General features: G+C 41.5%; 1 protein-coding gene across 1 annotated transcript in view; it reads right to left on the bottom strand.

Moving 5' to 3' along the window:
* Nucleotides 1-12116: 12116 nt before the first annotated feature.
* LOC112115968 (KN motif and ankyrin repeat domain-containing protein 4) overlaps nt 12117-17382 on the bottom strand; it is a 54134-nt gene continuing 48868 nt past the window's right edge. The window contains exon 12 of the mRNA XM_026655351.1: nt 12117-14256. Within this exon, the coding sequence (XP_026511136.1) occupies nt 14155-14256 (102 nt within the window). The 3' untranslated portion in view covers nt 12117-14154. The remainder of the gene's footprint in view (nt 14257-17382) is intronic.

The raw sequence follows: 17382 nt of genomic DNA, 5'->3' as shown, positions 1-17382 counted from the left end.
GAATCCAGCCCTATATGCTAGGAGATCGGACATAAAAACACCATTCTGATGCCCAAGACAATGTCATCAATCACTTGATCTCTTAGTGCTTCCCTTGGTGGGGTTAGAACTTCAAGGGCATAAGCCTCCAATGGCCATTTTAGCAGCCACTTGGGCGGGTCTGAGGTCTGGGGGGTTGTGGGAAAGGGGATAACTGAGGAATGGGCTTGCCCCGGTGGCACCTTCTCAGCCCCAGACTCCAGGGACATCAGTGTATACTGCACCACAAATGGACTTTCTCCTCTGCTCTTGGACATCTGCTGGGGCTCACTAGTGCCCTCTGGACTGCAGCAGAGAGTGTGGGACAACCCTGGATCTTGCAGAGACATCCCAGCCCCCCCTTCCTCCCCTCCCCCAGGAGCAGGGCCCCCAAGATGAGGCAGTTCTGGGTGTTGGGAGTGGTCTGGATTGTTTACAGGAAGTAATAATGCCAGCGGGGTTGGAAACTGTCTGCATAGAAAAGGCAGAAACAGGCAAACCAAATAATATCAAGGGAGTAGGCAGTGAGGCAAGGGTCACACACCTTTCGCAGGTGGGGGGATGTTCAGAGCGCACATGGGGGTATGGTGTGATAAGAAACATTTAAATAAACAAGTATCATTGGTTCAACACTGTCAAGGGAAGCCCAGTGTTAGTGCATAGGAGCACAAAGGATAATCTCTGTTACCTTCACCATCCCATCCCCTTTCACTCCTAGTGTCTGGAAACCCATGTGTTTTGTATGGTCTTTGATCACATTTTAAGCTCTGTTGGGCACATTTTCTTACATATTTACACAGCACCTAGCACAATGGGGTCCTGGACACGGTTGTGTCTGTTGCTTTTTCCACAAAAATAACAATACGAAGAGACCACACAGGCACAGCTAAGTCCTAAATAACCACATCTAGTCGATATACATAAACCTGCTGAGCCTAGCTAAGTACACGCTGCTGGTCTGACTAGTTTCAGGCAGCTTCTACCATGTGAAACACAGTCAGTGCAGCTAGAGGGCTCACAAACTATTTAAAGGCACACTACCCTGTTTCTATACACTATTACAGAGACTGTCACAATGGAAAAGGGCCAGACTGAACCCTTACTCTGAATTTTAGTGAGCACTCACTCTCACGAAACATCCCATTCATTTATATTCTTTAGATTTATAAAATAACAAGAAGAAGAGACATTGTTACTCTTGACGCATATGACATATACTTAGGAATGAACTAAACAAACCACAGAAAGAAACAGCAACCTCATAACATCTAATAACACTAAATAGCCAGGCAGCAATGGAAAAATTAACTAAATTCCTGTTTTTTCTCTATACATCAACTCTAGCCTTAGTTGATCCACTCAGGTGAGTAAGTGCTCATGCAGCACGAGTAAAGATTCTACAATCTAGCACATAATAAACAACCCTAGAACAAGTTTCAGGCTATAGAGTCCAAGGGCCAGATTCTGGCACACATATCAACACCGAGTAGTACCTAATTCCATGTGTAGTCCCATTGATTTCAATGGGTCTGTTAGAGGAGTAGGGTATTACTCAATGTGCGTAAGGCTGTCAGAATCTGTCCTTCAGTTATTAGCATGTACTAGACACTAGTGAAACAGAGTAGCTCTGGTGAATACTAATAAATGTTTCAAAGGTCAAACTAATCCTTCACACATGAGAATGGCCAGAGGTTTCATGACAGAAGCAGTGCAAGCTCAAGTGAAATGTTTTATTAGAAACAGCATGGCTGTTTTTATTAGGCCAGACAGTAGCTGTGTTTGGTTAGGTGCAATTCGCGTGGGTGTGGGTCTAGAGGGTGCAGTGAATTATCACATTAGCTTTAAACATATGGAGACTGGTTTTAATCTCACACCAGATTGTGAGGTTTTGGTTATGGCACCAAGACACCTCAGAATTTGAAACAATTAAAAGTGGCTGGTAATATGTGCTCCAGACATGAATAGCATTGAGTCTGCAAGTCAGGATTGAGATGTATAAGCTGTGTGAGCTCAAGTCAAGCGGAGCGCCCCAGGGGTTGGTCCTGGGGCCAGTTTTGTTCAAAATCTTCATTAATGATCTGGATGATGGGATGGATTGCACCCTCAGCAAATTTGTGGATGATACTAAGCTGGGGGGAGAGGTAGATACACTGGAGGGTAGGGATAGGGTCCGGAGTGACCTAGACAAATTGGAGGATTGGGCCAAAAGAAATCTGATGAGGTTCAACAAGGACAAGTGCACATTCCTGCACTTAGGACGGAAGAGTCCCATGCACTGCAACAGGCTGGAGACTGACTGGCTAAGCAGCAATTCTGCAGAAAAAGGACCTGGGGATTACAGTGGATGAGAAGCTGGATATGAGTCAACAGTGTGCCCTTGTTACCAAGAAGGCTAATGGCATATTGCGCTGCATTAGTAGGAGCGTTGCCAGCAGATTGAGGGAAGTGATTATGCTCCTCTGTTCGGCACTGGTGAGGCCACATCTGGAGTATTGCGTCCAGTTTTGGACCCGCACTACAGAAAGGATGTGGACAAATTGGAGAGAGTCTGGCAGAGGGCAATGAAAATGATTAGGGGGCTGGAGCACATGACTTATGAGGAGAGGCTGAGGGAACTGGGCTTATTTAGTCTGCAGAAGAGAAGAGTGAGGGGGAATTTGATAGCAGCCTTCAACTACCTGAAGGGGGGTTGCAAAGAGGATGGAGCTAGGCTGTTCTCAGTAGTGGCAGATGACAGAACAAGGAGCAATGGTCTCAAGTTGCAGTGGGGGAAGTCTAGATTGGATATTAGGAAACACTATTTCACTAGGAAGGTGGTGAAGCACTGGAATGGGTTACCTAGGGAGGTGGTGGAATCTCCATCCTTAGAGGTTTTTAAGGCCTGGCTTTGGATGATTTAATTGGGGTTGGTCCTGCTTTGAGCAGGGAGTTGGACTAGATGACCTCCTGAGTTCTCTTCCAACCCTAATCTTCTATGGTTCTCCGATTCTATGATTCTAAGTCAATAATTCTATTTGTTCCTCACTGTCCTGGGCCCTAAATTCACCTGCATTGTTTTTTAAGGTATAGGTAAAGAAGAGAGTAACTAGAGAGCTTGTAGGTTTTATTATGCCATGGAGATTAATGTAGGCTTTAGTGAATAGACATGACAACATGATTTTATATGGTAGTGAAGGTGCACCTGATGAATCCACAGAACGTTATGCTCGGCTATTTGAAACCACGAGAAAGGATAGGCAGTGAGTAAATCATCTTAAAGATAGATGCATTATATACAGCTGAGTTACTTCTGTACCTTACCCTTTAGAGAAAATAAGCTCTTATATGATGGGGCCATAAATATTCTTAGATGAATTCCTTACTGTATCTTAATGGTCTCCATTTGTATTGTACAAAGCTTCTCTTCAGGGTATATTCTGTCTGTCTATGCTTAATGTAACCTATACTACACTCACCACCATGGTATTAGAGTTTATGAACCAAGGCTAACTCTTAGTTCCTTTGTGGAATTAAGATCTTTTAGGTGATTATCTATTTTAGGGTTTTGTACTGCCTACCATCCATCGTCACAGTAGCTAAGCATGAATGCATTGATTGGATGTTATCAGTATTCCAACTCTGTTTGGCTGAAGTGGGAGGGTTGTATGGTTTGGTTTATGGAATTGTGTTAAATAATCTTGACATAAGGTTTATCTAACATATTATGGTTCTGGCAATGATATGTTATCTATGTACTCCAATCAAATCTAGTAATCTAGTCTGATCTAGGCCTTTCTAATACACACATCACTGTGGTTTCTGGACACCAGATTTTAGAGTCTAGTAAATCTGTGTCCCAAAGACACTTGGCATGGAAGGGAATGATTCTTCTACTTTTTTCTCTTATATCTGTGATGATGTGGTTTGATACAGATGTTCTGAGACAGGACAATATCGTTGTCCGGGTATTGAGGATACATCATTTGCAGATCTCGTGCCCTACCTAAACCCACTTGCTTGTTTACGTATAGTGACCAAGTGATAAAATAACACCTCTGATGCATATATATTGTTGCCATTATTGTCCGTAGCCAGTCTGTTTGTATCCATAGGGACCTCCATGGGTTCTGGCTAAGGGAGGGTTCAGTGTTTTGCACAATCTAATCCTATTCAGAGGACAAAAGTGTCTCCCTGCCCTGGTCACTGGCGAGGAACTGCCTAATTTTTATAGCTATATATGGAAGTGGGCTGCCAGTAATGATGATGTCAGGGGAGTGAAATGAGCATATTTAGTCCACTGACATTTGCTTAAAGTAAAGGGCTCTTTGGCTCTCTCAGTCTAGACCATATGAGTGACCAGCCTGACTTCACTTTTTGCACCATCAGGGTGGCTGAAAGGAATTTGCTAAGCAATGCTAGTGACAGAACTATTGCACGGTAATGGGGATTTAAGCCTCCTTGCCCAGTGCTGATATAGCACAGCAAGTCATTGAAATAGCTTAGTAGGTAGGAGGAGACAATCATGACTTTAGGATATGGTGTCTGTCAATTGCACTTAAAACAAAAGTATGCTGCTTTTGTCAGTCAGTGACTGGTACCCAGTGGGGGTTCAGGAGACCGGTAGTACCTGGCTTCTTACACAGTGGCTTTGAAGCCTCAGCAGCCGGGCTGTCTCCCTAGCCACAGGGTGAAAGTAGCATTCAGCTTCTGGTTAACTCTGGCAAAAGGTGACCTAGAAATAACAGGTAAAAGATAAGCTGATATTCTGGTGAGGACAGGGCTGCCCTTGAAAAGCATTTTTGCTGTGCTTAGGGCCTGATCCCAAGCCCACTGAAGTCAACCGGTGTCTTTCCTTTGACTCAAGTAGGCTTTGGATCAGGCCCTTCATGAGGTGGATGAAAACCTGATCTTATATACCTTGGACCCTTGTGCAGTTAAATAAAGCTCTATCCAAAAATGGATTCCGGCTATTGCCCTGCCCAGTGTTCACTCCTGCGCACCAGCAGAGCAATGTGCCCCAATACCGTGGCATGGGGAAGCCCTGCCTGCCTACAAACATACTGTACGACACACATTTACCAGAATATAATATGATGGCTGCCCAGCCTGGCAGCTGATCCATTATGTTGTCACCGGTATCTGGTTGCCTTGCATCAGTCACATCAGCTAATGCCCTGATGCAGCTCCACACAATTTTTCACAGTATGACATAACAAAAGAGAACTGATGGCAGAACAGAGCTTGTCTCTGAGCGTCCCCTGGCTTAACTGATTTGCCTGTTCAAATGTGATTTTTCTAAGGAATGTTTTTAATCAATAATAATAATGGAACAGACCTGGTCCCTAATGGAAGAGAGCAAAATCTGTAACATTTTTGTGGTGAACTAGTGCTGTGAGCATCAAAATAGCATTCTCAACACCCAGCTGATTTCAGCAGCAGCTTTGCCTGCATCAGGACTGCAGATGGAGCCTATGGCGAGAGTCTTCTCGCAGCTGTTCAAAGGTCACAGGCTAGACACCTCATGACTCTATTGTGAAGATTCCTTCAGTGGAAACAAGATTTAAAGAGGGGGCATTTTTATGACCAGAAAGGATTTGATTCATTGCACTCTGAAGTCAATGGTAGCCTTTCCACGCATTTCAGTGGGCGATAGATCAGGTCCATAATGCAGAGAAGGCCAGGGGTTCTGTTTTAAGATACAAAGGTGGCACCATAAAGCTTTGGACCAATCCTAACCGCTACTACGAAAGCTTGGATTAAATTTCTTTTGATCATGAGACTAGTTACCTGGATGGCAAAGAAAAGCCTGTGTCACATGTGTTTGTAAGGGAGGGACAGAGAGAAGTCGAAGCCACAAGAATTAACCCAGGCTGGTATTTCTATGATGATAAAAAACCCTGATTTTAATGAACACAACTACTTTGCAGACTGGAAGTTGGGATACAGAACCTGGCCCAACAGAACTTTCTTCTCCAAATTGTAGAAAGACCCGCGGAACAAGAAGTATATTTTAAATTTGGGGTGCCCAAGTCTGGTTGAAAAATGGTGACAAAAAGTGAAAATTTGAATCAAGATGTTAAAAATCCACGTTGCAGGCCGCTCTCCTGAGAAAGTAATTTATTATCATTAGAGAGAGAGAGAAGGGTGCAATGTGAGCACAGGCCTGGGAGCCAGGAACTCTTGCAAGCTAATCCTGGATCTGACTCCCTCTGAGGCATTGAGCATGTCACAACCTTCCTGCCTGCATTTCCCCAGCCATAAAATGAGTTGGAGGGATGTCTGAGGGGTTTGAAAGCCAAGGATGACACACTTAGGCCTTATCTAATCTTGTCAGGAAAACCATGCCCACTACAGCGCTCAAGGGACATGAAACTACAGATTTAACCATGTTTTCAAAACAGTGCCCAGATACAGCTGTGTGCATAATTGATTTTTCAGTGCACTGGCAGTTCTGAAAAATAAACAAAAATCAGGTCAAACCGAACCAAAAACTTGTACAAAACTTCATCGAATTGAAAAAATCTGTTTTGGGTCAATTCACAGACACCTGGCTAGAGGCAGCCGCATTTCCTTTGTCTTTGAGAAACTGGTTTACACAAGGTTGTCTAGTAAACACATTTCAGACTTAATTTTCAACTTATGTTCATCACCTTACATATAAGGTTGCTACATACATTTCACCATCATATTATTAACCAGCAAGTTATTAGTTTTCAAATGATACCTCAAAGGGCATATTTTCTACTAAGATTATTACAATAGTGGGTAGGGTGTGAATATAGGGGTGCATTTGGTCACAATGACAATGAATAGTCATTGGGCCCAGGAATGATTCCCAGCTAGGTGGTTAGGGCACACACCTAGTCTGTGGAAAACCCAAGTTCAAGTCCCTGCTCCAAGGCGTATGTAATTATTTATACAAAGTGGAATAGCTTCTGCAACAAAGATTGAGAGAGACCCACACCAGAATATTCCCACAGCCCAGTGGCCAGGGCGCTCTCCTGCAGCGTGGGACACCCAACTTCAAATCCCTTCTCCACATCCTGCAGAGGTGGGGAACTGAACCAGATTCCCAGAGTAGAGCTGCCCATTTGCAGATTTCCCTGCTGCCTGCAACAGAGAATCAATCATCTGGTGCTTAGTTGTTGCTCCCTGAGAGAGGAAGAGAGAGCAGGAAACAGTTGGAAGGAAGAGAAGAAACAGAAGGTAAAGGAATGAAAATAAACATGCATATTAAAGGAGCTAAAGTGCAAATCAGGAAAAAGTAAAGGTCAGTGGAGAGGGAGAGAGGAACAAAAATAAGTAAGCAAACCCAAGAGAAAACAGAGACTTGTAAAAGAAGAAAATAGCCTTAAATGGGAAAGAGATGAGAAAATCAACTGTGCGAGCACAGGAACTGCCATGCTGGCTCGGAGTGATAGTTCTATATAGGTTTTTATACTGCACTCATCATTGTAGTACCTGAATGCCTAGGTCCATATAGTTCTGTATCCTGATCTCTGAGCAGGACCGGATGGTTCAGTGAAGGGAAAGAAATAATATTTATGTACCCACCTCACCAGGTTTTGTGACGATGAAGGGCCTGATCCTGCAAAGTGCTTGAGGTTATTCAAGTTTGAAGCTGACAAGTGTTTCTAGAAGTGTATAGGATTATTATTATTATTATTAGAGCAACTTTCCCAAATAAATCCAAGTGCAGAAGCTGCAAAACATAATCTCTTCTATTTGGGCCCCAAAGAACATGAAGTGGGTGGTTTCAGAAACCTGTTGGCCTTGTGTAAGGGAAACGCTACATTTATTTTAAAAAGGGAACTGGATGCAGAAATGGCCTCTCATGCATGTTAATCTCTGTTCTTTTTGCAGAATGTTACCCCTATAGCCCTGTTAAAAGGCTACTTGAGAGGCCATTTGGGCTTTTGGAAAATTTTGTGCCCTGAGAGTGTGGGGGGAGGGGGAATTTCCCCTGTTGCAGAACAGTAATGAAAGAAATGCTCAGTTCAAACCAGTCTCCAAGGTATGAAATACCAACTCCCGAGTACAAGGGAGGTTTAGGTGGCTGGGGTTGTTTCAGGATAAAGGGGAACAAATTACTTCTCCCTGGCCATGTAGTCAATCCACAGCCACTGCTGCACCCTGAAAGGTCTGGCAAGCTAAATGAGAGGCAGAGAGAGGTGTCCAGATACTCTGGTGAGGGGCAGGCAGTCTAAAAGCCTAAGCGCGGGAGAAATAGAGTGGAATGGGGAGTGTGAGAGAAGTATGAGGAAAGCTTCCACACAGAAAGATGGAGGAAAGGGGACAGAGATGTGGAAGAGAGGTGGTGGGAGAAGAGATGGAGAGTGGAGAAAAAAGAGAGACGTGTAAGAGTTGAAATATCCCATAAGATTCTTTTTCGTGGTTATGGACACGTAGCTCACATCACTATTGATAAGACCTGTCCTGGGATTGTACTGAGAGAAGATTCAACTTCCCGGGAACATATGGAACAATTCTTCTCACAAAGGGCGTCATATCTTTGTCAAAGTGACCCTACATTTTGCTGGAAAAAAACCCAGACATTGGTGGTGTCTACAGGAAGGCCTTTAAAATCTTATTACAGCTCGCAAACATTTCAACCTCATTTAAAAAGCAATGGTTATTGTCATATTCCCATTCTGATGTCATTTTGCAAGCCTTGCTTTGGAGTTTAGTGTGCGCTGAGATTATTATATATTTTGCCCCATGGGGGCATCAAAAAGGAGAAGGTTTGCATTTGTGACTGCCCTTTCTCTTGCTCTGTGTGTGCATGTGTGAGAGAGAGTGTCTGTGTGTATTGAGGAGAGGAGGAACTTTTTTTCTTTTGTCAGCATTTGAATGTTTCTGTTTTCTTCATTGAAATTTCTAATTTAAAAACATTTAAATCAACTCTGCAGCTGGTCAAAAAGCAGGAAACATTTTTTTTTTTTAATGGTCACAAAAGTTTATTCCCATTTGTGGCAGAAATTTGAAATGAAAGGAACCAGCTCTCGTATAATTCTTCATTTGTTATTATGAACGAGGTGGCCCACAATTAGGGATCCTGGATGCAAAGCCAATCACAGAACCCACTCAGGTGAACAGCCATATACTAAAGCACTTTCCTTTGTGCCCACCAATAGGAGCACTCTAGGCCCTTTTGCAGTGCAAAGCAAATCACATAAAGAAGTGGGGCTGACTCCTGGGGCCAAGTGTGGAGACACCAAAAGCAATCTGAGAGGCATTTTGGAGCTAACAGGCTTTTCCTAGGTTTCAAATTCCGTTGCTGGAACCAGACTGCATGCTGAGTAGTCAGTTCAAGTTTGGGGTGATCTGTGGAAGGAAGCAGTCTGCTTGGCTGTGAGGCTAAGAATATCTCCTTCTTTGGACAGGAGAGTGGTTCCTTATCTGGGATTCCTGCAAAAGGAGGTTGCCTGTGTGCAGCTTGTTCTTGCTGCTGTTCAGGGAGAGAGGACGGGTGCCATTTTGTAAATAAACAAATTACACTAAGAAAATACTTGACTGGGTCACCAATTGCTGCTCCAACTGGGAAACTGACCTGCAGGGCCCTGAATTCTGGCTACCGCTCAGCCAAGGAAGAAACAGTTGTAATGGGTCAGTGGCATGAGAGAGACCAGATTCTCATCTCCCCCCACTCCCTGATTTCCATCATTTAGTGCCAGTTTCCCTAAAACAGCCTCCTTCCCCAAAGACTGTTCTGCCCGCCACCCACCCACAATTTCTCCCTCTCTCCTCACCTCTCCCCCACACCCAATACATTCTGTGCTGTTCTGGGTATGGAAAGTAACTGTAAACCATGCTTAATTAACCTGTAGGCTCTGGTTGCTATGCACTGCTCCCCAACAGGGTAAAGTAAGCCAGAATGTACTGGTGAATTTGGCCCTAAAAGTTAAAATATTTTAGGCTGATACTGCCTATCTTCAAAACATTAGAAATATCACACAGCAACATTCGCTTTGGGGTTTTTTTGTTCAGTGTTAAATCTATGACATTTAAAAAAAAATTTTAATAAGGAAATTCCCAGACAAAAAAAACATATTAAAATGGAGTTAAGGTTGAAAGTACAACCTGTTATTCAGGGAGAATACATGATGTTTATCCCAGAAGCAAACTTTGTAAACTGAGGAAGTACAGAATTAGTTAAAGTTACATTTTAAAATAAATTCCAACAGGTGAAGGTGTGGAAATGCACAGGTAGGGCATGCAAACAACCTTAACTCTGCCTTATATGGACAGTGGAAAAAATATGAAAAAGAAACAAACCCTAACCACAAACACTAAAATACATAAATCGCAATTGTTTGTTTTTTTGATGCTGTCACCACAGTGCTTTCCTCGCTGGGATGAACTGAGGTACGAGTGTACCACTAAAAACAAAAGAATTATAGGCTGAATTTGTACAGGACACAACTCCGTTACTTTCAATGAAGTTGAGTCTTCTGACAATACTCTTGGGATGAATTTAATAAAGCAATAAAGCATTAGAGTATATTTTTACTACTGTTAGCTAAATTCCTTTCTTTTATTCTCCCGTTACAGAATAATTTATTCAATGTAGTTATTGGGTAACCATACTGGGTAATACTTAATGGCAATATCTCAGGTTAAAGATAATTCAGTTCTTTGTACCCTTTCAGGTATCAGCCAGGCCTGCAAACCTCTTGGCGGTTACTCCGTCCCTTTGAGTAGTAAGCTCCAACAGGGAGGAGATAAAAAGCTTGTTTCTTATTATTAATTAAGATTTAGGTCCTTCGGGGAGGTGACTCTTTAGTGCAGGGGTAGGCAACCTATGGCACACGTATAACAATAACAATTCTAACTGCCTGTGTTTTGAAGAAATATCTAAAACAATGCATATTTTATGTAGCATATGTACTGAAACCTCTAGGTGCTGCAGCATGAGTTAAGGAGTTTGGCAGATTTCCCCCTGAATTCTTTTGTTTTTAGTGGTACACTCGTACCTCAGTTCATCCCAGCAAGGAGAGCATTGTGGTGATATAGTGGCAAAAGCCAATTAATTCCAGAATTTTGACTAAACCATTCAAATTCTGAAGAACTAAAGTACTTGGTTTGACACAAATGATTTACCAAATTTTATAGGCCAGCTTATATTTTTACATTAGCATTAGTTAGATTTTGGCTGCCTGACACTTTCTGAAGTTTTTTGCTAGTGGTTCAATCCAGATTTGAACTTTCCCAGAGTTCTGAGATAGTCAGATGGAGGTTCAGGACCATTGTTCATTTATAACTTTGGGTTTGAATCTACTTACATATGCAGTAGCTTTTTCTTCTTTATCTATCTGCTCTTTCTTTCTAAAGCCTGACTGTGGCAGATAGATAAACTTGCAAGGCACTCGTATACTTCATACAGTGCGGTATAAATGAACAATATACCGCTACCTATTTGTTTGTGTTTGGTGGCCCTTTGTGTTCCTTTCTCATTACTCTTCTCAGTCTTTGGTGAGTTCCTATTGCAAGTCAAGGATACTCCTGTAACCTTCGCTTCTGAAAACCTCCTTTCATTTTGCTTTGGCTGCTATGGGTCTGCCTCATGGAGCATAACTGCTAGTGGTATTTGGACAACTCAGCTTGTTTTTTAAATTGATTTTGTGTTTGTTTAAAACTTGAAGAGTTGGTGTAGTGTATTGATTACCTCTCAAATTCCAGGATTTGTGTTAGTAATCCTGGCATTGTTTAATCATTTTATAAGTTTCTCCTCATATATCCACTGGAGACCTACTTGCCTCTAAAAAGGGACTTTGTCATTCCATTAAAATGTGTTGGAGATAATAGACTTAGAGGTTTTTCCTTGTATTCTGTAACCTATATCATTCAGTTTCCCTATCTAATTAAGACTAAAACTCACGTAAATACAAAGGGTTCACAAAAGGCCCCCTTGTACTTTATTAAACATGGGTCTGATTCAACTCCCACTGGAGTCAAGAAGAATTTTTCCATTGACTGCAATGTGTGGTGAGGCAATGGGTGATTTCACCATAACTGCACCCCCATTTACTATCAAGAGAACTAGTTCACTAGTAAAATGTGTGATCTAATTTTCTGTCCCAGAAATGGAGAAGGAAAATAGGTATAAGAACAAATGCAGGTAAATTAAAATCTGACTTTTATTCACACATAGAGGAGATAAATTCATTTTGGGATACAGTAAAATGAGAGACAAATGTATGGGATGATGACCATACAGATTGCTTTTGATTAAGAACCATGAAAGAAATAACAAGAATTATACAGTAGATTTCAATGTGAAAACATCTGAATAATGACAAAGAACAAAGGACAGGATCCTCTTTTCCTTACTTCAACAAAACTCCCACCTAAGCCATTGAGAGTTTTGTTCGAATGAGGACAATGGGATCACGCTATCAGTCTTGGAAATGATTTTGATATGCATTGCAAATGCAAGGGAAGAGGATGGGGTGACTCCAATGAGATTTAATAATATGCTATAATGTGACTTACACATAAACCAAAAAAGTTAAACCAGGATTAGGTTTTGTTTAGAAATAAAAACGAGGACGTTAGAAAAACAATACATTTTATTTGTAGTAAGTGCTACTGGATCCAGTCTCACTGACTTCATGCTGCACACAATTTGAATGGCTGTGTACAATCAGGGTCGGATTCCAGGCCCATTGAAGTCAATGGAAAGACTCTTCCAATGGAAGAAATGTAACAACAAGGCTTGTTAATTTTTTGTCTTAATGAGAATGGAAAGATGTTTGCAGGGATAGGGATTTATGACCCCATTCTGCTAGGTGCTGAGTAATTCTTGCGAGATGCTGAATTCAGTGGGAGTTGAAAATGCTCAGTATCTCACAGGATGTTCTCGGTACCCTGCAGGACGGCACCCTTTGGCTGTGACTTTCACAGAGGAAGGACCTCTGAGACATACCGTACCTGCTTTGAAAGAAGAAGGCAGAGTGATCTGTAATTGCTGTGCTTGGACCACTGGAATGTAGGAAAGATCTGCCTTATATATGCACTGCAGACAGTGCTGGATTCCCACCAGGGCCCAAAGGGCTGTATACTTCAAGGAGAAGCCCTAGCTCTCCTTGAGCAGGTCACTCAGACTACACAGGAAAAATCTGGCAGCTAAATTACTACACAGATTTAAATCTGCCCAGTTTGGGGGGTTCCAAAAGTTTAGCATGCTGGAAACTGAAGAACAGATGTTTGGCCAAAGGGCACTTTCTGGGTGGAACCTATTATCATCGGAAGTGGTTCTATGAATTTAAATATGCAACCTTTCAGACAGTATTAACCCATCCTTGCAGAGAAGGTTTATGCAATGATCAAGTAATTTGTCTCCTGTACTGTGTTTGGATAACCTGATACTTCACAATTGTACCTCAGCATCCTATAAATGATATATTGTATATGCCAGTGGGCCACGGTTCCTGCTTAAGTCAAATTTAATTAGAAAAAATGAGAGCCATATGGTAATTCTGAATACAAGAAAAACAATGTCTGTGTGTTTGGATCTGGCACACTCAAATATTTTCCTAGAGAATTAATTTTAATTCTTGCTTCTGAGCACATAACCACACATAAATAGGATTTGATATTTTTATATAATCCACCTGACTTGTATTTACTGCTATATATATTGAGTAAGCATTGCCTGCTAGTACATACAGAAGGTGTAATAATAAACAGTAAGATGTAAACTTGCAAGTTAAATGAGACACATTTTAAATAGTTGATTAAAAAGAACACCATTATCTAAAATTACAAAAAAAGTAAGTATTGCTTTTCTAATGTGCATTTGTTTTCTGTTCACCAACGTGACAAAATTATACTGTGAGGGGTAGATAGTGGAATTCAGTTTTAAGATCAAGATCAAGTGTGTTAATAAAAGGCAATACAATAATCTAACTCTCTGAAACAGTATTTGAGTCATTTATGGCACTATGCATAGGTTAGAACTATAAAAGCAGGCTTAATGAGGGGAATTATATATTAGGAATGTATGCAAATAGTTGACATAGTTCACTCCCTCAATAAGTATAGAAATCAGCAGTATCAGCTACAATCATTTCCATCTAAATTGGAAGCAGAGTTGTTAAAAGAATGAACCTTTTGTTATCCATTGCCCATTCCGACAAATGCTATTTTCCATTTCCTTTATTTAGCCAAAGACCGGCTCTGCTCTATGTGGGCTTGGAGGAGCTCTGCAATTTCCATGTGGGCAGATTTCAGAGCGACAGACAGAGCAGAATTACCACTCTACATGGGAAAAAAAGAAAATGAATTTACTATGCAAATCTTTCAAATAAAAATCTTATTGGACAGCTAAGGGTTAATGTCAGTGTTGAATGTGGAGAATTGCATGTGCCAGTTCTACTAATGGGAAAAGTGGTTGCATGCATTACAGTGACAAAATTGCCCATAACGTCAAAATGGCCTAATCCTTCATAGAGTCATATAGTCCAAGGCCAGAAGGATCACTAAATCATCTAGTTTGGCCTCCTATATATCACAGGCCACCAACACCACCCAGGACCCACACACTAAACCCAACAACTAAAATGAGACCAAAGCATTACAGCCCACAGGATACCAGCCTATTATGTGCCACAGGCAGAGAGTAGGAGGGACTGAAGAGGACAAGTGCTCAAGGCCCCAGCAATGACAGAGAAATGATTCAATGAGATATACTCAAATAATCCTGGCAAGCGACCCACACCCACATGTAGCAAAAGAAGGCAAAAAATAAAACCATGGTGACTGCCAATCTGACCTGGGGAAAATTCCTTCCTGACCCCATATATGGCGAACAGTTAGGCCCTGAGCATGTGAGCAAGAACCAGCCAGCCAACTACCTGAGAGAGAGAGAATGCTCGGAGCCACCTCAGAGCCCTGGCCCTCCCTGCCCAATGTCCCATCTCCAGACGTGGTCATTCCTGATGCTTCCGAGGAAGGAGAAAATAGTATTCAAATGCCAGATGTTTCCCCCTTTTGTCTGTTTTCCTGAGAAAAGCATCGACTGTAAGGAGATGTATGTGAATCTGAACATAGTCTCTGATCACAGTATTTAGCAGGCTGCCAATCTTAGTTACCAGAGCAGCTGCTATGTACATTGGCCAAACCAGACAGTCTCTCCGCAAAAGAATAAATAGACACAAATCGGACGTCAAGAATTATAACGTTCAAAAACCAGTCGGAGAACACTTCAACCTCCCTGGACACTCAATAACAGACTTAAAAGTGGCAATTCTTCAACAACAAACATTCAAAAACAGACTCCGAGAAACTGCAGAACTGGAATTAATTTGCAAACTGGACATCGTCAAATTAGGCCTGAATAAAGACTGGAAGTGGATGAGTCACTATAAGAACTAAAAATTTTCTGCCTACTGTTACTTACACCATCTTGTCAACTGTTTGAAATGAGCCACCCTGATTACCACTACAAAAGTGATTTTTCGTTCTGTTGATAATAGCCCACTTTAATTGAATTGTCTCGACACCCCCCCACTTGGTAAGGCAACTCTCATCTTCTCATGTACTGTTATATATATCTTCCTACACTCCATGCATCTGATGAAGTGGGTTTTAGCCCATGAAAGCTTATGCCTAAATAAATTTTTTAGTCTCTAAGGTGCCACTAGTACTCCTCATTGTTTTTGTTTTTGCTGATACAGACTAAGATGGCTACCACTCTGAAACCTGCTTTATCTCAGTAGCTGACTACCCAAAATTAAGATGAGTTGTGGAGAGAGATTATAACAATCTCCACTTGTGTATGTTTATATTAAACAAAAGACATTATATTTGGTGTTCAGCTTATAGTCATGACACTGAGCTCTCCGTCCTGAAGTTGGTCAACTTGATTTATCAGCATAAGACAATTTTTGCCATCTTGCTAGGTCTAGTTAGTCTGTTTCTAATTAATTCATCATGGTAGTATCTTGCTCAGTTTGGGGTGCTGTCAGCAATGACTATTTCCCATTAAATAATGTCCAAAATAAAAAAAATTGCTGTTTATTTAGAGTGTGCTTGTATTTGTCTCCATTTGAGTGTATATGTGTAAACTACCTATTGCCACTGACTGTGCAGACACAGATTGAATACAGTCTACTGTACTAATCTCTGATAGCTAGCCCTGCCCGTACGTTCTTGTCTGCTCTTTCATCCTCCTCTGGCATCATCTTGAAACAATGCTGCTCTCTCTCTGAAGGCTGTGAAATTCATCCTGGATAATCAACAGTGGTTGTTGAAGAGACAGTGCATGATCCACCTCCTTACACACGAACAAAACCAATGCATACAACTACTGAGAAATTCCACACTTACAGCCACTGTATATAATTCCTCAGAAACTTCAAGTTAGTTGGCAGTGTGGTGTGCTGCCAGCTTGCAACTGGTCTGGCTATTAAACATTTAATTGTGTTTATGTAAATAACATTGTTCAGTCCTTGTCACAGTACCGAAAGCTGTAAATGTATAAGCAATGCTTCTTTGGTGTTTCACATGAGAAATATGATAGCAAGGCACCTGGTACAAAAAAGCAGCTTTGTGATGGATTTGGATTGATTTGGGGTCTTCAGCAGGTGACTAGTTTCGCATCAACAGTCACCTTTCAGATTAAAACCTTCAAGTAACATTATAGTGCAGCACATCTTTATCCCTCACCAGCACAATCTGCTGTCTAATTAATTGCGTTAAACAGAGGGAAAGAAGCAGATACAAATCTGTAATCTTCTCGATTCCACAGGCATGGAGGAAGCTAAGTTATTGCCTCAAATGGTCTTCTTTTTTCTACGAAAATTTCCTCTACTGTTGTTTCAGTGGTTTTCACATTGCCAGATGTCCAGGTGAGATTATGATGTACACAAGCTGTAAATAATAATTTCTGCCCAGGAATTAACTGCCAGTTATTCACTCAATGGGGTTTTCAAATCTTCCTTAACTAAATAAGATAGTGATTCACATATTGTGCTGCTACTGAAGACTATACTCCCAAGGCTGAAATGAGATTTTTAAATGTGCTAATGTGATCTTTGCCAAGGCAGTAGTTTCCTTTCCAGCCAGATGATCTATCCAATTTATGAGGGGTGAAAAGGGAGGACTTGGACAATTTGATATATATTGCTGATAGGGCTTTCGTTGCAAGGCTCTCTCTTGTCAAGATCCTAAGAGCTCACTTCTGCCTTTCAGATGCATTGGTGCAACTCTCAGTCATTTAAATCAGTGTATCCAAAGGGCAGAACTGGGCCCTGATGTATTTTTCAAATCACTTCCTGTCTTGGTGACTGCTGTCTGGACATTCGTACTAAATGGCATGCTACGTGCTAGCCTATTTAAGGGATTAATGGAAAAACTCCCATTGACTTCAGTTGAGCCAGGGTT

Source organism: Terrapene carolina, unplaced genomic scaffold (assembly GCF_002925995.2).
Source record: "Terrapene carolina triunguis isolate 2854851 unplaced genomic scaffold, T_m_triunguis-2.0 Scaffold210, whole genome shotgun sequence".
Lineage (NCBI taxonomy): Eukaryota > Metazoa > Chordata > Testudines > Emydidae > Terrapene > Terrapene triunguis.
Note: the sequence above shows the minus strand (reverse complement) of the source record. Positions and strands in the feature narration are given on the sequence as shown.